Raw genomic sequence first — 22915 nt, 5'->3', positions numbered from 1 at the left:
TTCCCACAGGACAAGTTGCCACCAATTGATCTGCAGATCAATTGGTGACAGCTTGTCCTGTGGGAAGGTTGTTAAAGGATGGGGACCATGGTTCAAGGAACGCCTGGTACACCAATAACCTACTGTGGATTTGGATGAATAGTTCCATTTGCCCAGTGAGGGGTTAGGATCGATGCCCTGCAGGGCCAGCTTCGGGCCTATGGGGGCAAGCTAGTAGTGGTCTAGTGGGGTCAACGGGACGGGTTGTCACAAGTTGTTTCTGATTGGTTCAACTTTTTAAAAGTAAACATTTCTTATTATGCGTGCTTTGGCTAAAACATCTTATATTTTGAAACGGAGGAAATATTTTGTAACTAAGAGTGGAGAAAAATTCAAATGGCATCTTATATTTAGTCATGCAACATTAAACCTCTCATCCATTGATTGACTTTCCTTTTTTTCTAGAAAAAATACCAAAGGCTAACAATATTTAAACACCAAATAAGAAAACAAAAAAAAAACAAAAAAAAACTCTTCTTTTAATTAATTAATTATTTTTTATTGAGAAAAAATGAATGAATAAAAATGTTCATCCCATTCCACCCTTATTCTAATTTTCCCCACTAAACATATATATAAAACAATTAGCTCAACTAAAAAAAGAGATGAACAAATTGAAGAGCAATGAAAAACATTATTACTGTCAATTTATTCCACTAACATTTTTTAATCTTTATTTTTTTTTAATAACTACCATTTGCATTATATATTTTCGACGAAAGAAAATAATGTTGTTTAAACATAAAAACTGTGAAAAAGAATTCACACAAATCTTTGTACGTACACGCGCGCAACATTTTAATAAACAGTTTTTAGCAGAGCTCTCAACTGTCTCTTGGTTTATGCGATTTTCACAAAATGATGAAACTTTGGTTTTACTTTTAAGCGGACCACATATATTTATTTTGTTGGACCATGATCGTTATGGTGTGTGCCTCGCAATGTTTGGACATTTTGTTAGGTGGGCGTGATTTTTGTGACAATTGGGAGCTACGCCTACCTAGAGAAAAAACATTGCGTTACATTTTCTAATAACTAATTATATGAATTCTTCTTTGTTGCATTTTCTAGTTTTTCAAAAAAAAAAGTAAATTAATCAAAACTTTAAACTTATTTGGTGATACACTAAATTTGTTGAGATCTATACGATGCTCTTGTTTAAAGAAAATATCAATAGTTATTACTTATTATTATATATCTCTTATATTTTTATTATACGTCTCACGAAAACATTATGAAATGATATTATAGAAGCCAAACAATCATTTGCTCTTTAGTAATTTTAGACATATATATCATCGCTTTTGTTGTTCATATTGCATTTCTCCGAACATTTTTTCATGCATGAGCCGTACTTGCTCCAATCGTCTGTTGTCATCGGAAATTTCCAAGAACAAAAAATTAAAAAAAAAAAAAAAAATCATTAGTTATACTTATATCCAAAAAAATTCATAAATTTTAATATGAAATATATAATAATATTCAATTTTCGTGTTTGAAAATAAATTTTATTAGATTCACAACTACAACTTGTAATATCAATGGTTTAACACAAAAAAATACGTATGAGCCAAACATTTAAACTGTTCAAATGATTAAGCTAGTTAATACACATAGATCAATCCATAATTAATATGTAAGAGTAACCAACTTACTTGAGTTTATTATGCCTAGGAGAAAGCATTTATGAATAGAACAACCAAGTACACAATATATTTCTTTTCCGCCTAAATCGGGTGAAGGAGAAGGAGAAGGAGAGTCAGAATCTGGTGAAGGAGGAGGAGAGTCAGAATCTGATGAAGGAGAAGGGGAGTCAGAATTTGGTGAAGGAGGAGGAGAGTCAGAATCTGGTGAAGGAGAAGGAGAACGACGATGATGATGATGACGAGCGTGAACCAAAACGTTCTCCATTCCCATTAGTACCATCAACACCATCATCAACATGGCTACACTCTTCGTATTCATCATTTCTTTTTTCTTTTCTTAAAGACTTATCTTTAGTAATTGTACAAGTTTTTTGTGTGTGGATTGTGAATGTTGATGTTTAATTGCTTGGTTTATGTGTGTTTATATAGGAAGATGTGTTTGTCCAAAAAAAAAAATATATATATATATAGGAAGATGTGTTTGAGTTTATAGATGGAGATAAAAATTATCAAGGTAAAATGTCAAATTATAGTATAAGATTTTAGGTGATATGCTACATGTATATAGAATAATATTTAATTACACAGATATGATCTACTATGATATAATTAGATTGTAAATTTATGTTTGCTTAAATTATTATTATTATTTTTTGGTGTGAAGCTTAAATTATTTCTTATGATGATTTGAGAAGTATTATGACTTTTCTATACAAGATATTTTACTCAATCATGTAGTTTTAATATTTTACAGATATTCCTCAAAATGACATGAATTTGAGTTATATTATGAACTAATATTAAAATTCCTAAATATTTAGTTTTGGCATTTATAAAGCAATAAGAAATAAATCAATCTTTATTTAATTGGTTATAATATTTGTAAATACTATTTTATAGTTTTAAAATTTAATGTCTATTTTTTTTTCAAGAAAATATTTATGTTATTACTTCAAATAACCAACTCTTTATAACACTTGTAATTCAAATGTAAATTGATAATTTGATCATTTCAGAAAGAAAAAAAGTTTACATGGTAGTGGGCTAGTGGTTCATACAAGTGTACTAAGGAGTTACAAATAACCAACTCCTTATAACACTTGTATGAATATTGTAAATTGACAATAATTACAAATTGATAAACAAGTTTACATGGCGGTGGGCTAGTGGTTCCCATCTGATTGGAAGAGTTGTCCTTTTGTCCAGACCAGAGATCAATTCTCCTCAGATACATAATTGCTACTTATTTACTATGTGACCACATGGATATGGGCTCTTGCTTACGGCCCATTTGAATACCCGAAGAAAAAGTTTATATGTAAGATACATCTTCTCAGGGATTAGTCTCGGCCATAAATCTCTGAATAATTATATTTTTTTGAAACATTATAAAACATAAATACTACTCAATTTTCTTGTAACTTTTTTTAACTACATAAGTTTTATAGATAGTAATCATTGTAAACTTGTTTATTCAGCTCAAAAATTCTCAATTGTAAAATGTATATCGTGGGTAAGATCATAAATGAGATCGACCTACAAGATAAGGTGTTTTTGTTTTTCGATATGTCCAAGAACAATAGAACATTGTTAGTTATAAAACATTGAATGAAAAAAAAAAAAAGCAGAGGGTATTATCGTAACTGCACATATACCTTTTCGTCAACAAGATCGAAACCAAAACCCCCACACGAACTACAAAAAAGAGAGACCTACAGAAGAGATTCGATTTGATTCATATGTTCTCGTCGTCTTCGTCATAGCTCAGTCAGAGTTTGACACACCAAAATCAACAATCTTCACTTCACCATGGGATCGTTAGACATGGATTCCATGGCGGCCTCGATCGGCGTCTCCGTCGCAGTCCTCCGTTTCCTCCTCTGTTTCGTCGCGACGATCCCAGTCTCGTTCTTATGGCGATTCGTCCCGAGTCGACTCGGTAAACACATCTACGCAGCTGCGTCTGGTGCTTTCCTCTCTTATCTCTCCTTTGGCTTCTCTTCGAATCTTCACTTCCTTGTCCCAATGACGATTGGTTACGCTTCAATGGCGATTTATCGACCCTTGTCTGGATTCATCACTTTCTTCCTTGGTTTCGCTTATCTCATTGGCTGGTAAAAAAAGTTTGAAACTTTAAAGCTTTTTGGTTTCTAAATCTTGCTCCTTTTATGATTCGTAAGTTTTGTTTTTATGTATGTAGTCATGTGTTTTATATGAGTGGTGATGCTTGGAAAGAAGGTGGAATTGACTCTACTGGTAACTCTCTTTAGCTGAGTGTGAAACTATTAGGGTGTTGTTTAAAGTTTGAATCTTTGTAGCTCTTTTGAATCATTGTGGAAGAACCATATTCAGATTGTGATTACAGTCTTGGAATCTTTGATTTTGTAATACTGGAAGTTTTGGTTGTGATGAATGTATGTATGTATGTTAGGAGCTTTGATGGTGTTAACGTTGAAAGTGATTTCGTGTTCGATAAATTACAACGATGGAGTGTTGAAAGAAGAAGGTCTACGTGAGGCTCAGAAGAAGAACCGTTTGATTGGGATGCCTTCTTTAATTGAGTACTTTGGTTATTGCCTTTGTTGTGGAAGCCATTTTGCTGGCCCTGTTTTCGAAATGAAAGATTATCTTGAATGGACTGAACAGAAAGGAGTAAGCTTTGTTCTTTCTCTCTCTCACATTCCTTATCGAAAAAGTGATGTTCTTGATTTATGGAGTGACTGGAGTCTGTTTGTTTGTGTGTGGATTTCAGATTTGGGGTGTTTCTGAAAAAGGAAAGCGACCATCACCTTATGGAGCAATGATTCGAGCTATATTTCAAGCTGCCATTTGTATGGCTTTATATCTCTACTTAGTACCTCAGTTTCCGTTAACCCGGTTTACTGAACCAGTGTACCAAGAATGGGGATTCTGGAAGAGACTTGGTTATCAATACATGGCGGGTTTTACTGCTCGTTGGAAGTATTACTTCATATGGTCTATTTCAGAGGCTTCCATTATTATCTCCGGTTTGGGTTTCAGTGGTTGGGCTGATGAAACTCTAACAAAGGCGAAATGGGATCGTGCCAAGAATGTTGATATTTTGGGGGTTGAGCTTGCCAAGAGTGCGGTTCAGATTCCACTTTACTGGAACATACAAGTCAGCACGTGGCTCCGTCACTGTAAGTTGCATATGAGGAGATCGTAGAGATTGCCATATTGTGTATAAGCCTTTTAACCGTTTGTGTGCTTTTTTGACGCAGATGTATATGAGAGAATTGTGAAACCAGGGAAGAAAGCAGGTTTCTTCCAGTTGCTAGCTACGCAAACCGTCAGTGCTGTCTGGCATGTTAGTGCTCTTTTCTTTTTGTGCACAAAGGTCCATTCTTTTTGTGCCAATGAAAGTAATCAAAAGCTCTACTTGTTCTTTTTGCAGGGACTGTATCCTGGATACATTATATTCTTTGTGCAATCTGCATTAATGATCGACGGTTCGAAAGGTAAGATAGTCGCCTTCGTCTCTTATTAATGTTCTGTTTTGTTTTAGTTCTGTAAAATGGTATCTAAGAAACTTCTCCTTTTGCATTGAACAGCTATTTACCGATGGCAACAAGCAATCCCTCCGAAAATGGCAACGCTGAGAAACGTTTTGGTTCTCATCAATTTCCTCTACACAGTAGTGGTTCTCAATTACTCATCAGTCGGATTCATGGTAACCAAACAAAACTCTTCCCTCAGTTTTTTTCGCGTATCTTGTAACAGTTCGCTCATTCTTTTGTGTGTAACATTCAGGTTTTAAGCTTACACGAAACAATCATTGCCTTCAAGAGTGTATATTACATTGGAACAGTTATACCTATCGCTGTGCTTCTTCTCAGCTATTTAGTTCCTGTGAAGCCTGTAAGACCAAAGACGAGAAAAGAAGAATAATGTTGTCTTTTAAAAAACAGCAAGTTTTTTTTTTTTTTTGGTTTTGTTTTTCTTTCTTACCGTTTATGTATAACAGGAGAAATTAAGATCTGATTTTATTCTTCTCTTCCCAATTTTTGACCAAAACTCTGATTTGTTTTCCTCGAAATTTGAATTATGTTTCTTGATTAAACCAAAATGCATGGTACCAAATATCGACTTGACCAATATGTTCACTCATAAACCTTTAGTATTATTTTTTCTGTTTCACAAAGAGTGTTATTTTGACCAATTACAGATAAATTTAGAAAAACTTGAATTATACATATATATCCCTATTTAATAAGCAATTTATCATTTAAATTTAATAGAAAAAACTTTAGGTTAAAGATAAATTAGAAAATTTGATATTAAAAATCACATTGAAAATATAAAGTGACAGTTTTGTGAAATAGAGGAAGTATTATAAAGAATAAAGTGGCAGTCTTGTGAAACAGAGGGAATATTATAAAGAAGTACAATTTTTCAAAATATTAAAGCTTGAATAGGATAGAATCATCAAGTGATAGACCAAGCAGTCGTAAGTTGGAAAGCAGACAAAGTTCCGAATACTTACTAAAGAATTGCAATGCTAAAATATCAACAAATATGTTCATCTTGACTTATTTATAACTTGATTCTTTTTAATTCTCGTGTATCTTGCAGTTATGAACTTCCATATGCCTCTTCTACTTACATATAAAATCAAGTCACATCAAATATATGGTCGAGAACTTACTTGTATATGTGTACAAAGTGAATCACGTTACTAAATTCTTGTAACAAAAACTATATTCCATTTTATAGAATAGTTTTTGGGTTCTTTGGTCGGTCACCAAATTATTTGACATGTTTAGCCAATTTGAACACAGAAAAGTGTGCGTATATGATTAGGTGCCATCCGCTAGGTCTCGTCTAACAGGTTTTAGAACATATATATTGGTGTGATTTAATCAAATTATAAATTATATCATATCTACACTCATCAAAACTACATAACATTATGGTGTTCCGAATGATATAATACATCAATGAGCATTGGTTGGATATCATTAATCCAAAATAAGATCGAACCATTAGTAAACTAAATAAAATTCATGAGTGATTTATTAACTGCATGGAAAAGTTATAATGAGATATGAAGAACCAACAAAGAAGAAAAGAGAGACCGTGTCGGCCATATGCAACACCACTTTGCTTTCTTTTAACTTTTAGTCAACAAAGCCATAACAACTTAATATTAGCAATTATCGATTTACTTGTTCTTTTGTTGTTGACAAAATAATTATTTCAAAGTTTTCTGCTCGTTCAAAGAATCAAAGTCCATGCTAATAAATCGAAATTTCGGCTATATCTTTTTATACAGTCAATCGATGAGCTCGAAAAAAAGAAAAAATCTAACATTTTTCTGTCATGTATATAAGAAAAAAGAAAGTGGGATTTTAAAGTTTCGAATAATTGCTTCGTACGTAAAAAGACAAAAAGTACAAAACGACTGTATTTCTAAAGACTAAAGTAGTCAAGATCAACAAACATATATCGTTCACTTGAAACTACATAGTTAGAAACTTGGAATATTTGTAATTTAAATGACCGTGTCATGCGGTAGGACTAGGCGTTTGGGTATCCATTCAGGTTTGGGATCAGATTTTTTTGGGTTTAGGAATGTAAACCCATTCAAGTATTTTATATATACTCTTTAAGTTATATCTTCCAACTAGTACTATATAGTACATATATGTTATACCATTCTACTAGAATTCTTATACTCATGGTAGCCGGTTTCGTCTTTCCAAACGCCTTTTTTTTTTTTTTTATCCCTCTTAATCTTCAAATTACATTCATACTTATTATAGAACGTACCTCTCATGATACGCATGACGTCACATCGGCACGTCCCATCCCATCATTCACATGCATGCTTTTTCTAGGTATAGTACTAAATAATAAACACTAACTATTTCCCGTACGTAAGATGAAACTTGAAAGGATACGCAGATGAGGCTGGCACGAGAGATCAATTCCTCGGAGGGTTCCTCCTTGTCTACATGTCACAAGCTAAGTTATTAATACATGATGAACGAAATTTACTTTCCCCTCAAACCATTTGTATTTTGTATTGGGAACAATTCAACTTTAATGCTTTTGTTTGTTTTTTTGCTACTTCATATATTCCATTATTTAACTATTTGTCGTTTATATAGTTCATAATAATAACTGGAAGTACAAATTATAGTAATCTACTAAATTTGTTTCAATAGGGTATGTAATGATGAAACCCGTGAGTCTAGGGACAGACAAACTAGCAAACCCACTTGCCAACGAGTTCTTAGCAAACCAGAAATTAAATCACATATTGTGGAATGTCAATTTGATTTGATTATTATCTTGTAGAAAATTATGATTTTTAAATAGACTTCGATACTAGATTCAATGTATTATTCACAGATTTGATGTAATAATTTTCTTTTTCTATTTAAAAGAGAAACAACTTTTACGCCTACTATGACTTGGATCTTACAATTTAGGTAAGTACGGACGGAAACAAATAAAATTGGCTACACAAATTGTCACCTTTTCATGTCGACTTCACCAATATTCACACTCAATAAATAAATCAACCAGAAGAAATTTCTATAGATTCTATAACAATCTCGTACATAAAGCACAATGTACTATAGTAGGCGTAAAACAACGAACTATATATAGCCAACTATTTTTCAAAATAATATTACCACAAACAAACAATAGCAAAAAGAAAATTACATTTTCATAGATTCTCTTATCTCCCATCAATTCATAGATAGAATATGAACTTATATTATGTCCACTGATTTAATTTACAATATAGAAAGATGTGATTATTAGTCATATGGTAAAAGTAAGGCTCGTCATTTAGAGTGGACAAAAAATACAATTGGTAACCCAAAAAAAAAGCTTAAAAATTGGCTGCTATTGGAGTATTTTGGAATGATAAGTCAATGGACCCCAGCGATATCGAGAAAGATATGTGTTGTCTCCTCTCTATCAAGATAGATAAAATAAAACACAAATGCATAAATATTGCTCTTTCCTTATCGATCTTCTGAACAATAATACTATAGTAGTATGATGCCAAAAGAAGAAATTTTAAATATACTTATAATAGTTGTAGTCTCATGTCATCTGCTTTTCTTTTGTTAAAAATTTGAAATTATAATGTAGAAAATGATGAGGCTTGACATAACTATACTACGATTATACTATAATAATCTTCTGGACAATTAATATATTAATACTATAATAGTTGTGGCGTGTCTTGTTCCTCTCTTTACAGCTTTAACAATATTGTTAGTTCTGTCTTGTGTGGTGTACAGACTTTGTATTGTTACTACAATAGTCTCTAACCCGAATGTCCAGTTGTTAGTGTTGGTGGAGGAGATGGTGTTAGTGTAGGCTAACTTAACTTGACTTTAAGTCGAAGATTTGAGTTCAGTTGTTACTGCTGTAATACTATTTTCGGTTCCAACACACACACACACACAAAAAAAAAAAAAAAAAAAAAAGGTAACAGTAACATGTTATTATTGATAACCTAGAACTATATATCAATATATGGGTGTTAAAATTATTTTATCTCTTTCTTTAATACTTAAAATTTATATAACAAATTCAATCTAATATGTGCAGCATATAAAAAATTTATTGTCCGAAAGAAATATGTTAAGAGTTCAACACAATTTTCTTCTTTCTAGATGAACTATAGTTACTTAATCTATAATATATAAACAATATCCGGACAACAAATTTTGTTTATATCCAAAAGTGTGTTTGAACATTCTAGGAAAACTCTCTTCTTTTCTTTCATCTTTAATCGCATTCTCTAAAAATGCTAAAACTAACAGTCTTATTTAAACAACGTCACCAATCGAAAGATCTCAGAAAACATTCCAAAACCAGAGAAACACACTCTTTTGAACTCTATGCAAGTAATGAATGAAATTAGAAAAGAATGAATCACGTAACGCCATTGTTAGTCTTGTTGGTCAATCCATTCTTCAACGACCTTAGAGGAAATTTAAGAATTTGGTGAAAACAACAATGTTAATCCGGTGACATATCGACACTTATCAATGCTGGTCCCACAGTGTAAAAAATGGTACAAACATTCAATTATAAGAGACAAGCCGAGTGAATTTTTGTAGCTTTTATGAATAAATAAAAGGAAAACGCATTTTTATTGGTTTAAAGAAAAAAACATCTTTGGACATTTTACCAAGCCAAGTAAAACCTGACCCATTTTCCAAAACCCTAAAAGCATTAACATAATGGTATTACTAGACATTTTAGTGTATATTAATTTCATAAAACAAACATTTCATTTAAAACTTTTAGTGATAGACATCATTAAAAGAAACTGCCGCCACAGCACATATCCTCTACTTCCTTATTTTAATTAACTATGAACGAACATTCAAACAAGCGACCGTTTCGAAGATGTCAAAATAGCTTATTTCTTTATTTTAATATATATTTTTCTTTATTTATTTTATATTTTTATATTTTCTATATTGCCTTCTTGTTTTTTTTCTTTACTTATTTACTTACTAAGTTCCATTTTAGTTAATCAACTGTTACTCACCATTCACAACCACTGGTCAACCATTTATAGTCAAACCGGTTTCTTTATAACCAACGATAAACTTATAACTGTACAAGAAATAATTATATTGCGTTAGTGACAAGGATTAGAGATTTTTAAGAAGAAAAAAGAAAAAGAAAAAGGACGTCTCGATGATTCAATGCCAGCATCAGAGTTAGTTAATTAAGTACTGTTGAGAACTATCAAATTTAACTATTGATTTTTTTGTTTTACTCGAAACCATGACACTGCTTTTGCGTCAGATACGATGACCTGAGCGAGCATTATATGCAAAATTATACGATCTCTCTTTTTCTTTACTTATTTTTGTCAGCAATCTATCCGTCTAGTATGTATGTTTGCGTGTACAACTTGAAAAACTATGCTACTCTAAGTATGATTCCACTCATACACTCATGACTCATTAGGCATAGTCATTCATTATTTACAATAGAATTCGAACGAAAACATGCCAAACAATAATAAGAAAATTATGATGCGGGCGGTTCTAATAGTAACCAAAAAATATATATATGTTAATATTAGACTTGCACCATAAAATATAATATTATAGTTAGTATAGTCCGATTTTCTTTCAGAACGTAAGTTTTATTTTCTAAGCAAAAGATTTTGTTTGTACGTCAGCAATTCATACAATCGGAAACATATACAACCGGTTGTTATTTTCTAGAAAAACAGATGTTACTGATGTTACTGTACATAGTAAAAAAAAAAAAAAAAGAGATGTTACAAATTAGAGAATAACCTATTGGTACTTTTTATGTTTCTAATTAACGAAACCTTACTTATTTAAGACTTTATTATATGCTTAAACATCTCTGTACAAGAAAGCTTTTATCAACACAAACACTACATACGGAAGGAAATGAAAAACAAATCAGGTACTTCAAACTTCACTCCAAACAAATTAAAATCCCACTAAAATTCGTCTCTCTTATCTCTGGTTTATTTTCCTGCTTCCCAAAACCAAAAATCTATTTTGCTTGACGAACTTTCTTTTAAAAAATTGTATAATATGCTTAAAAACAGTTGAAAATTTCATAATTAATTTAATATGAGTATAGATCTGGGACCATTTAGTTCTATACAAAAAAACAATGTCACTTATAAATATCTTGATCCATCAAGATATGCACATTTCTGTATTTCTAAGAACAAGAGAGCATTATAAAAGGAGTTTCTAGCATCACAATTTTATCTATCATATATGAAAAATTAGGATTATATACATAAAGTTGTTTCATATAAAACATAAAAGACAATCACAAGAAAAAATGGGTAGATAGACTAATAAAAACCCTAATCAAAAATCAAGAACACTTCATCATCAGAGCCCTAATTCAAGAACACTCCAAAAACAAAATGTGACTAAAATTATATTGTTCAAAAAGATCTATCTTCTTGAATCATAAAAAGTGGGAAAACATACGATTATTTAGCAAATCATCTCAAACAATCATCAGGAGAAAGATACAAAAGATGACTCGCGTAAATGTGAACAGAAGGATCATATATCCAACAAGAAATTAAACTGATATGTCAATCGATCAATAGTAGCTCCACAAGCTCTCTCCATCAGAATTCTCTGGCGAATCATCTGACGGAGGAGATCCCATCCACGGTGGAGCCACCATCATACCCTTGGCCATATCCGCTAGCAAACCAGGCATGTTCAATAGCTCTTCTTCGTCCACAAAGTGCTGCGTATTTGAAGATCCCGCCCCATCACAAGCTTCCTCTTCCTTCTTTTCACCTCCCTTCACGGCCGCTGCACCCGTACCGGCACCCCTAGCAGCAGCAGCCGCGGCCGCAGCGCATCTGATATGAGCTGCGGAAGAAGAAAGGGGAATGGGGTAAGATCCCACGGAATCCGGGAAGTTCAAGACGGTGTCTCGGCCTTTAAGAGCTAACGCCGCCACGTCATAGGCTGCGGCAGCCATCTCCGGCGTCGGATAAGTCCCGAGCCAGACACGTGTCGTCTTCTTAGGCTCTCGGATCTCGGAGACCCATTTACCGCTCCGGCAACGGATACCCCGGTAAAGAGGATGCTTTTTCCGGCGAGAGATGTCGGCGTCAGTGGACATCAAAGTGTTGATACCATGACCACTTGTAGTAGAAGAAGGAGCCGCAAAAGAAACAGTAGTAGTAGTTGAAGTAGCAGCAGAAGTTATACTATCAAGTGGACAAGGGTTTTCACACGTGGCAGAGTCAGAGACACTGTCACCACACGTGCGAACTGGCAAAATAGTAACTGACGATGAAGAAGAAGCTTGGCTTATAGCTTTAGGTTCAGTGATTTGATTATTTGGGTCAGCCATATATATATATATATATATATATATATATACTATGTGAATTTATGTGTCTGTTTTGTTATATAATAATAATATAAATGTAAAATTATATAGAGAGATAGATAAGTAGAAAACGAGAAATGGATTAGAAACGAATTAGGGTTTTTTTAAGTGATCAGAGACAGAGATTAAGGTTGTTAAATTGGAGTATATATGAGATGAGAGAGTGCGTGGTTATTGCGTGGGGTTTCCCTAAAGTGTGTTTTGTTTGTGTTTGTGTTTGGTGGGGGATATTATTTTTGTACTAGCTAGCTGTAAGAAATTAAGTAAATTTTATAATTTGTTGTTTGTTTTTGCTTTTTATTGATTCGGAATTTTTTTTTTTTGGTATAGTCAATGAAGATGTCGGATACAGATATATATGTGGTGCGGCGACAATAGCAATCACAAACTTAGTGGGGATTATTGGTTTAAGATTTGAATAGAGTTTTAAAGATTTTAAATGTTATGTAGAATCTATTGTTATTAGATCAAAATTTTGTTAAACTCTGTTAAAGTTTAGTGTTATTAGTTTGTGATTTATAAAAAGGTCATTTAAAATCTTAATAAATCTGGATTATTGGATTCAGACTTTTATAAAATCATTAAAATTTTTGTGTTATTCAATTAAAACAAAAGAATCTAGGATTGTTAATGAGTTCAATTATTATATTATTGGTTCATGATTTTAGACACTTTCTTTACAAAAGAAAGTCATGGAAAGTATCATAAAAATACAGGATTGTTTGGAGGACTTTACAAGATTTTAGAAAACTAATCAACAAAACTTTCTAGCAATCTTTAACAATCTTTCACTTATTCATTTTTTATGATTTTGTTGAACTCTTCAAGAATCTTCATAAATCTCAAACCAATACCACCCTCTAATATTTTGATTTTGAGTGACCAAAAAGATAAATCAGACTTTCATTGAAAATAAAAGATTACGGATACAAGATTTAGTTTTGTACATGTTATTTCATTTCTTTACTTTGCGACGGATTATAAACGAGATGATTATATACTTGCATGATACAAATTTGTTTATTGAAATTTACATAATAAGATATATCTACATGAAAATGAAGTGAAATCTATTACGTAGGCTTTTTTACCAACAACAACAACAACAAAAAAACTTACGTAGGCTTTAAGAAAATCTGATTCTGGATCCTAGATTGAGGCCCAATAGCTTCAAATTCATCTGAGTCAGTTTTTTAATGTACAATTTAATTTCTCCATATATAAAGCTTACTCTAAGTTAAGATCTGCTTTGTATTACAGAAGTAGTTGCCTAGGATTACTCGCACTACTAGAGAGTAGAGACAAACTAAAATAGAGACATTCGTAAAAGAAATGAGTTTTCACTTGCTACTGCAATTTCATGAATTGAACACAAAATACATGAGCCTGAATCTATCTGAATCCAAAAGTTAGGTTTAGGCCCAATAGCCAATATTTATTTGAACATATTATTATCTTTTGATAGGTTCGCTTCCAAAATTGATTAATCGCTTATTACTGTTAAAGATAATATACTATTTATTTTATTAAATAAACGTCTAAACCGATTTGATTCAGAATATCCGAAGGTTCATGTGCGCCTAGATCATCAATTTCTTGAACCTTGGTCTATAGCAGTCGCCGAAACAAACCAATAACATGTTGTCCTAAATCGTTGTTTGTTAAAGGTAATATATTCCTCGTTGAACCAGTAGATTTAGACATTTTTGAATATAAGGTATTCTTTCAAACAAAAAAATATAATAACGTTTAACTAGTAATTTTATATGTTTTCACTTTTACATGGCCTATACGTTAGAACCTAACTAAATGAGCCTTAACAACTTACATTTTTCACAATAAATCTTGATCAATGTGACAGTATTTAGTATTTACTATTTGTCAACTATGTTTTGTAAATTTATGCAAGAAATAAACAATATAACCAACATATAAAATTATAAAGTACAAAGGTTAAAGATTATAGATTTAAAATGTACGTGAAGCAGACGCGCAAGTAACACTCACTTAACACTTTAACAGTACTAAGCATTTACTTCCCAACCGAAAACTGATTGGGATAAATCCATGTCCTGATGACCCCGCCGTGTCTGCTTTCTATAACTTACTGTCATACATCATTATTATATTTCTAATTGTTCACCAACAAATTAATTTTAGATTTAGTTTATAACTTGACAAAATATCAATCTAACAATATAACAATAACATCATTTCTGAATAAAAACTTGTAAGACAAACAAATTACATGTTTTAAGACAAACAAATACATGTCTTAAAAATCTGAACTACGATCAGCATTAGTTCTGTAACAGTAACACCACCGTATAACTTGGAAGCTGGTGAGTATTGCAACGAGGTTTGATTTGATAGACCTGTCAATGAGTCTGGGAAAGCTGAAAAGTCGTGTAAAGCTCATCACGGTGGTGCTTACGGCTATTACGTTCACGCCATAAATGGTAAAGCGTCTTTAAAACTAATTTTTAACATTGGATAATAGAATAATTAATACTCCTTTTGTCTCACAAAGATTGATATTTTGGGATATATTTTTGTCCCACAAACATTGATGTTTTGCAAACTTCAAGAAGTAATCATTTAAAATATTAAAATTTTTGAATTGTTATTGATTTATATTTTCTCTCTCTACCAAAAAGTAATTATAAATTAATTAACAAATAAAAACTAAAAATTTTCTTAATATGTGTGAAAGTTTCAAAACATCAATCTTCATGAGACAGAGGGAGTAATCTAAAGAAAACGAAGATGAATGTACAGTGCAAAAATGTTACCCCCACGGAAACCCCACGTGATAAGTACAGATACTTATAAAAGGCCACGTGCTTCAAATTCGCCCAATCCAAACAACTAAAAAAAATCAGTTTTACGAGCTTAAAAATTCTCACCCAATGGGCTCCTTCAAAAATTGCAATGTATGAGCTGACCACATTTTTCATATTTTCGATGGTTTTATTAATTCTTATGTGAATATAATTCACGAAACTCGTATGTTTATGTGGTTATTATTCATGGTTAGTTTCTACTTTCTAGTAATATTTTGTGATGTATAAAAAAGTAAAATGTATTTTTGGATCGACATTGTTCTAAGGTTTTTTTTTTATAAGTCTTTTACAATGTTAGGATTGCTGAAAATATTTCGTTATAAATTAACGAATCGACTAAAACATATAAAGACTTCATAATTTGCCAGCATGGCATTGGCGCAACAGTTAAAAGAAAGAAGATCATTAATCATTCATTCACAGTTCACACCATGTCTTACGCGCGTCCGGTTCGTACTTAGTGGGTCACACTACCGTTGCCTATAAAATCTCACTTCACTTCACTCTTCTTCTTCACTACCCCAAACTACAAAAACAGAGCAACCTCCTCAAAACACACACACACACAAAGCTTCCTTTCACCTCGATTTCAATTACTAATTTAAGAAAACAATTCCAAGGTAACTTCAGCTTTTCTTATTACTACATTTTACTATTGTGTTGATATTCCCAAATTCTCTTTTTTTTTTTTTGGCATTTTACTCTGTTTATAGTTTAGGCTTTGAACTAAAATAAAGCTTGAATTCAATTCGAATTTTAAGAACGCATTACGATGATTCTTGTAAATTCAGGTTTTTAAATTCGGAATCTGTCGAAATTTTGAATTTTTATGCTTTTTGCTTTACTTACTCTGCATTTTACTCTGTTTTTTACTCTGTTCTAAACTGATGATTCTTGAGTTTTACTATTAAAAACCCAATACGATGAAATTTGTTGTAAAATATTAAGTCTTTTAACAGATTTTCTAATTCATAAACTTCGAAATTTTGGATCTTTCTGTTTTCATACTTACGAAACATTTTTGCTCTGTTTCATCTGAACCAGGTCGGAGATGGAAAGAGACGGTATCAACGTGGCGGAGATGAAGCCGAAGAAGCGTGCAGGACGACGTATCTTCAAAGAGACACGTCACCCAATCTACAGAGGCGTCCGACGTAGGGACGGCGACAAATGGGTCTGCGAAGTCCGTGAACCGATCAACCAGCGCAGAGTCTGGCTAGGAACTTATCCCGTAGCGGAGATGGCCGCGCGTGCTCACGACGTGGCGGTTCTCGCCTTACGCGGGAAATCCGCGTGTTTGAATTTCTCCGACTCTGCTTGGCGGTTGCCGGTGCCGGAATCAACCGATCCGGACACGATCAGGCGCACGGCGGCTGAGGCGGCGGAGATGTTTAGGCCGCCGGAGTTTAGTACCGGAATCACTGTTTTGCCCTCGTCAGGTGAGTTTGAAACGTCGGAAGGAGAAGGAGTCGCTGGGATGATGATGAGGCTCGCGGAGGAGCCGTTGATGTCGCCGCCGAGATCGTACATTGATACGAATACGAGTGTGTACGCTGAAGATGAAATGTGTTACGAAGAATTGTCACTTTGGAGTTACTAAAGACAAAAACAAAAGTACGTATTCTTCGATACGTATATGTAATGTATGTATGTGTGGGTAAGTAACATAGACTTCTGATGAGGGAGATAGAAGGTTCTATTTGGTGTTGTGTGAAGCAAGTCTTTGTAAATGGTTTGCTTTGCTTTTTCGCATATTTTGCTAAATAAAATGGGCGTAATGATGGACTTATAGATAATGATAGGTCCAGCCTATGTTGTATGTAAGTTTATTTTCTTGGTTCACCTAAGTTTCCTAGGGTTTTTACCTTCATGTACTGTCAACTTAGTAGTATGTAATGTGTAGAATGTTTATTAAGCTGTATGATGATATATAATTACATTATAAAAAATATAGAAAAAGAAGAAGACCAAAGCTCACAAGCCAAGTTATGTAATTTTCAATGGGCTTTGAAAATTGATAAGGCCCATAACGTTATAAGACCTGGTTTTGTTGTCTTTTTCTTGTTTTTGGTTTATTAACCATCGAGAAAATATGTATTTCTTCCATCTCTTCTCTCTGTTACTTCCATCAGTTCCTTCTGATTGTTTGTTTGCTATTTTCAGCATTCCTCTGCTGTGTTGGAGTCTTTCAATAATTATTCTTTTAGAGCAAATGAAATGGCAAACCCGAAAATAAACTTAGAAAAAAAAGCTGTTTTCTAACAGACAAAAATGATGTATGTATATATTATGTTGACTAGGCCTGGGCACTAATATCCGTTACCCGTATTCGACCCGTTACTCGGCTCGTACCCGTCCTAAAAAGAAGGGTACCCGCAGCTTTAGGGTCGAGTAAAGGGTATTATATTTATATTACCCGTGAGTAAGGGACGAGTATAGGGTATTAGTTTAGTTTTCAATACCCGTCCCGTTACTCGGTCTTTTACCCGTTTTGCTACCCGACCCATAAATACCCGTTAATATTTTGTATTATTATTATTATTATTTATTATTAATTTATAGATTTAGAGTTAAAACCTAAGTTCAACTTAGCCTAACTGAATTAATATATTATTTTTATTTTCAAAATTCGTAATTTTATAATTTTGGAACTATATATTGCATAAATTTATGAATTTTTCATTTTTTGAATTTCAAAAGATAAAATTATTATTGCGATTATTAACATTTTTTTATCGGGTACTCGTTTTCCGGGTAATAATAAAGGGTCGGGACGAGTAAAGGGTCAATTATTTTTTACCGGGTACCCATTTCTCTAGGTACCCGTTATTTAAGGGTCGAGTATGAGTAAATTTTTTCTGTTACCCGTTAGGGTCGGGACGAGTAAAGGGTCGGAGAAAATTCAAGGGTACCCGTCCCGTGCCCAGCACTAATGTTGACCAGAGGTGTACAGTACTACTATGTTCACAACAACAAGACGTATCGTGTTGACGTCAGTATATTAAATTAATAAAATCCATCATTTTGCTAACAAAAAACCCAAAAGAAATCTTTGGATTAAACGCAAAACTAATCTTATAAGAGCATCATTAGTGGAGAAAGGTTCACGTTCTTCAAAGAAAAAGAAAAAATTAATATTTTAATATATAACGAATCAGAAATCGACACGAGTAAGAAAAGGTAAAAGAACGTTTCTTTCCCTGGTACTTTTAGCACCGGTTTCTTACATCTCTCTCCTTTTTATATTTTTTTATTAGTTTTTATTAAGAGAATTTAAGGGGAAAGAATCCCCCGTAATCATGGTCTAAACTAAGAAAATAGAACTCGGTTTCTATCAGTAGTAGCTAAAAAAAGTTTAAGATCGATCATGGATAGATGATAGGCTTTGATCATGAATTACATTTTTTTTTTTTTTTTTTTTTAACAACAATCATGAATTACATATGATGTGATTTTTGTTAGAAAAATCTTATTGAGTAGTAGTAGTATATAGTATATTATATAGTACCTAACATGCGAAACGTCTCATTTCCCAAAGTTACGATTGATTATAAATGTATCTTCTTTTTTTTTCTCTTCTTTCTCTGTTGTTGTCAGTGACTATGATCCAATGGTCACAAATTGATCATTACACCAAAAACAAACATAGTCTTACTCATATAGAGCTTATTATAAAATTCAAGTATTCAACTCAGGCGATGATATTTTTATTAAATAAACTTTCACGAAAAAACTCATTTGCAGAAAGCAATTATCCCTATAAAGCAACTTTTTAAATAATAGTATGGCTTTACATGCATATCAACTTTATTTTGTTTGCTTTTTACTAAGATTTCGTATATGTAGATAGACTAAAGACATGTGACAGTGTCGTTTTTTTCATTCACGCAACCACGCTTTGACTAACTAGATTCTAGATTGAACCGGATCCAGTAAAGCTAGTTCTATATGAGTACCTGTATATGTAATGGATTCAACATAGAATGTTTTTGAAACAGTACTATAAGCTAACTCTTTTTGTCGCAAACAAATTGAATAATCAACTACAACACGAATGGGTGGATCATTACTTGTCTTCTTTCAAGTAATACCCATATATTTAAATCTTGTTTAATTAGTGCAAAAACATCTTTATTTATTCATTTTCACATTGGCAGACCAATTTTTCAAGCCAAGTACCTTTTCTTATGCGGCGTTTTGGCAAAACCGTAAAAGCAATCCTTTTATCTATCGTAGTAGTAATAGTAGGACCATCAAGTTAACTTTTATTGCCAAGGCCCCGACCCGGTTGGCTATTTTATTAAATCAGTTGATGCCCAATTAAGTGGCATTATTTTTTAGTACTAAATTAATTGTTTTGTGTTTGACACTGCTTCTCGAGTTCGAGTTTAAACAATAAAGATCAAGCGGTGGTAGTCATGTGTGGTGGAAGATTTCACTTTGAGTGCCTTTCTCAGCTGGCAAAGTTCAAACCCTTCCCACTGCAATTTCAATCATCATTGACCACTTAAAAACGGTTTAGGTGACAAGAAAATCTAGATTTCTATGAGTATTGGAGGACCAGTATTAGATTCAATTGGAGATTTCACCTAATTAATCAAAATAAAAAAATTGAAACAATAATCCTTAGTTTATCAAAAAGAATATACAATATCACAATTTTAATGAATATTAAAAGTTTTCATACACCAACTGATTTGGGAAGATGATTATAAGAAATACTAATAACTTTTTTTTAAACTCTTCTCTAACACAATATTTGTCATATTTCCTCTCTTCCTTATTAACATAATTTTTCTAGATGTTTTTTAAAAAATGTATTTTCAAGTTATCCATATACTCCCTCTGTTACAAAAAAATGTCATTTTATATTTTCAATGCAGTTTTTTAAATTAAATCTCTTTTTTTATTCCTATTATTTAAGCCAATTAATAAGAAAGAGTATTTTTTTTAGTGTATTTGTAAAGGATAAAATAGAAATTTAAATAGTTTTCTTAATTTGTGTGCATTGTGTCAAAATTACACTCTTTGTGAAACAGAGAGAATATATTTTATTAGTTATTGATGTTCAATTGTAACTGTTAAAAAAATAATTAAATATTATTATTGCTTTAGAGTTATAGAAATTTGTAAATCACAATAAATGTTATCAGTTTTTAATATGTGTTTTTGATATGTGTGAAAAGTTAAACTAATCAGGAACAGAGAGAGAAATAGATTATCAAAGATTTATTCGTATTTAGAAATAAATTTTGAAAATGACATCACATAACAATTAAAAAGTATATTCAAAATACTAGAATGAGAAAGGATTATAGATAAAAAAAACATTTCAGTTTAATAAATTTATATTATTACCTTTAAAAAGATGTGAGGAAAAACATAGATGATTCAGAGATGTGAGAATTTATGTATATTTTCTTCTTTTTTCTCTTACCAGTAAAATAATTTAAATATTTTATTTACCATTATAATATTTGTATATGAAATATGTCATTAATATTTTAATTCATATAATTAATTTATAATTATATATTTTTGAGTCTAAAAAAACATCTAACACTCTCTAAGATTCACGAGTCCCCTTAAATTATTTTTTTTGTTAGTGTCCCTCTATATGAGTTTCTTTAGTAATGTTAATATGATTGAGATAAGAAAATTTGTTAGAAATGCTTATTTTGGTATACCTCTTTTAAAAAATGCATCTTTTTTTGAACATTTTCATTTTTGTCATATTTTACACAATCACACTATGTTAAATAATTTTTTAAAATTTTTTTTTAGGTTTGGGTTTCCAATTTACATTTAGGATATAGTTTTTAAGGGATAGAGTTTAGTATTTGGGGTTTAGGATTTATAATTTTGTTATTTTATATATTAAAAGGGGTATTTTTGGAAATGGATACCATGAAAGGGTATTTTGAAAAATGACATAAAAAAAAGTATTTTTGAAAATCCCCTTGAGATAACTTCAATCAAATTATTTTTTTATTTTTAATGAGATGTGGAAAGATACTCAGATGGTTGAGAGATGTGATAACTCATTATATATTTTTTTTTTTCTCTTACCAATAAAGTATTTAAGATTTATGTACCTATCATTATGATATTTACTCTCTCTCTCTTTGACAAAGAGAGTGAAAATGACATTTTATCTTGTTACATAAAAAATGTCATTTTATATTTTCAATGTTTTTTTTAAAATTAATTCTCTTTTTATTCCTTATATTTGAGTTTATTAATTAGAAAAAAATATTTTTTGTGATACAGAATGAGTATATATGAAACATATTACTAATATTTTAATACATATAATAAATTTCTAGTTATGTTATATTTACATTTCTAGTTCAATGACAACATCTAACACTCTCAAAAATTCATAAATCCCCCTATTAGAGTTTTTTTTTTGTTAAACGTTGATATGGTTGAGAATGAGATAGCTTCAACAAAACAAGCTCAATTGACCATCATATAATATAGCATTGTACAAGATATAATCCAATTCCCATAACAAAATCATAAAGGAACCGATTCCAACGGCCACATCAAGGCTTGCCAGATGAACATGATTTATTGCTGGCTAATGTATTAGAGTTTATATAGCTTTTAGTTCTAACGTATGCATGTTTAACAGAAATACTTATGTCATGCATCAAATAAATATATATTTTAAGGATATTATATATATATATAATTACTATATAACTAACTGGTCATAAATTGATTGTGATACACCAGGTGATCGTTAAATGGTGTTATGGGATAACATATAAATTAGTGGATTGATAAAAACATAATTGAGTGTGATTGAATAACATTGCTTGTAAAATCTAATATCACAGTATCACACCCATAGTGCGTTGTTCAAATAAATGTCTGTATATAACTTAACCATTGTTTGCAAAATGAGATGTCATAAACAAACGAATGCATGATGTGTTATGTATGGGTGTGTCAAGTCACATCAACTGCGTAAAGAAAGCAAATAAACATTTTTTTTTGTCAACTTTAGATGTGTTTTAGGGCCTTTATATCATATCTATATTTCTAAATGTCATCATGTTTCAGCCTGTGTTCCTTAAAAAATATTTGGAAAATATAAAATTTTTTTATCATTAGTTTTAATTTTCTCATAAACAAAATTAATTAACACAAACATTCGAGCTTTATTTCTTAGCAAATTACAGTAAGTGGAAACATTCGATCCAGCAGATTCAAGTTGTTGTTTCCATTCCTGAGTTGTGCAAGAATGTAAGTCTAATTGTAGAAGACACCATCACATCCGGGATCGAGTTCCGGTTCTTACGAATGTAGGAATTTGGTTAATAGGCCGGCCAGTTGTGGCTAATGGTTAACAAAAAAAAACATTGCAAGAATGATGATGTCTTTATAGATTTATAGATTGTGAATATAGTAAAATCTAGACTTTTTTTTTTTTTTTTTTTTTTTTTTAAAAAA

At 31.7% G+C, this 22915-nt stretch overlaps 4 protein-coding genes across 4 annotated transcripts; 2 read left to right on the top strand and 2 right to left on the bottom strand.

Annotated features, from left to right (window-relative positions):
* On the bottom strand, positions 1217–2145 carry LOC104714651 (chitin-binding lectin 1-like). Its single transcript, XM_010432081.2, has 2 exons — positions 1695–2145; positions 1217–1407 (listed from the first exon to the last, which is right to left on the bottom strand). Exons 1-2 carry the CDS (start codon positions 2005–2007, stop codon positions 1322–1324), a joined length of 399 nt encoding a protein of 132 aa, XP_010430383.1. The 5' UTR covers positions 2008–2145; the 3' UTR covers positions 1217–1321.
* On the top strand, positions 3379–5707 carry LOC104714650 (lysophospholipid acyltransferase 2-like). Its single transcript, XM_010432080.2, has 8 exons — positions 3379–3799; positions 3886–3941; positions 4117–4337; positions 4438–4846; positions 4928–5013; positions 5101–5164; positions 5258–5376; positions 5457–5707. The coding sequence occupies exons 1-8, from the start codon at positions 3495–3497 to the stop codon at positions 5592–5594; spliced, it is 1398 nt and encodes a 465-aa protein (XP_010430382.1). The 5' UTR covers positions 3379–3494; the 3' UTR covers positions 5595–5707.
* On the bottom strand, positions 11641–12712 carry LOC104714649 (ethylene-responsive transcription factor ERF026-like). The gene has a single exon (XM_010432079.2). The coding sequence runs from the start codon at positions 12570–12572 to the stop codon at positions 11802–11804; it is 771 nt and encodes a 256-aa protein (XP_010430381.1). The 5' UTR covers positions 12573–12712; the 3' UTR covers positions 11641–11801.
* LOC104714648 (dehydration-responsive element-binding protein 1E-like) lies at positions 15986–17388 on the top strand. The gene is made up of 2 exons (XM_010432078.1): positions 15986–16074; positions 16499–17388. Exon 2 carries the CDS (start codon positions 16506–16508, stop codon positions 17052–17054), a length of 549 nt encoding a protein of 182 aa, XP_010430380.1. The 5' UTR covers positions 15986–16074; positions 16499–16505; the 3' UTR covers positions 17055–17388.

Source organism: Camelina sativa, chromosome 9 (genome assembly GCF_000633955.1).
Source record: "Camelina sativa cultivar DH55 chromosome 9, Cs, whole genome shotgun sequence".
Lineage (NCBI taxonomy): Eukaryota > Viridiplantae > Streptophyta > Magnoliopsida > Brassicales > Brassicaceae > Camelina > Camelina sativa.
This window is presented reverse-complemented; position numbering and strand designations above follow the sequence as displayed.

Coding starts and splice junctions, on each gene's coding strand:
- LOC104714651 (XM_010432081.2), bottom strand. CDS start 2,007: ATGATGAATACGAAGAGTGTAGCCATGTTGATGATGGTGTTGATGGTA. Junction 1,408..1,694: donor CCTAGGCATAATAAACTCAA/GTAAGTTGGTTA, acceptor CGATGACAACAG/ACGATTGGAGCAAGTACGGC.
- LOC104714650 (XM_010432080.2), top strand. CDS start 3,495: ATGGGATCGTTAGACATGGATTCCATGGCGGCCTCGATCGGCGTCTCC. Junction 3,942..4,116: donor AGGTGGAATTGACTCTACTG/GTAACTCTCTTT, acceptor TATGTATGTTAG/GAGCTTTGATGGTGTTAACG. Junction 5,014..5,100: donor CCGTCAGTGCTGTCTGGCAT/GTTAGTGCTCTT, acceptor TTCTTTTTGCAG/GGACTGTATCCTGGATACAT.
- LOC104714649 (XM_010432079.2), bottom strand. CDS start 12,572: ATGGCTGACCCAAATAATCAAATCACTGAACCTAAAGCTATAAGCCAA.
- LOC104714648 (XM_010432078.1), top strand. CDS start 16,506: ATGGAAAGAGACGGTATCAACGTGGCGGAGATGAAGCCGAAGAAGCGT.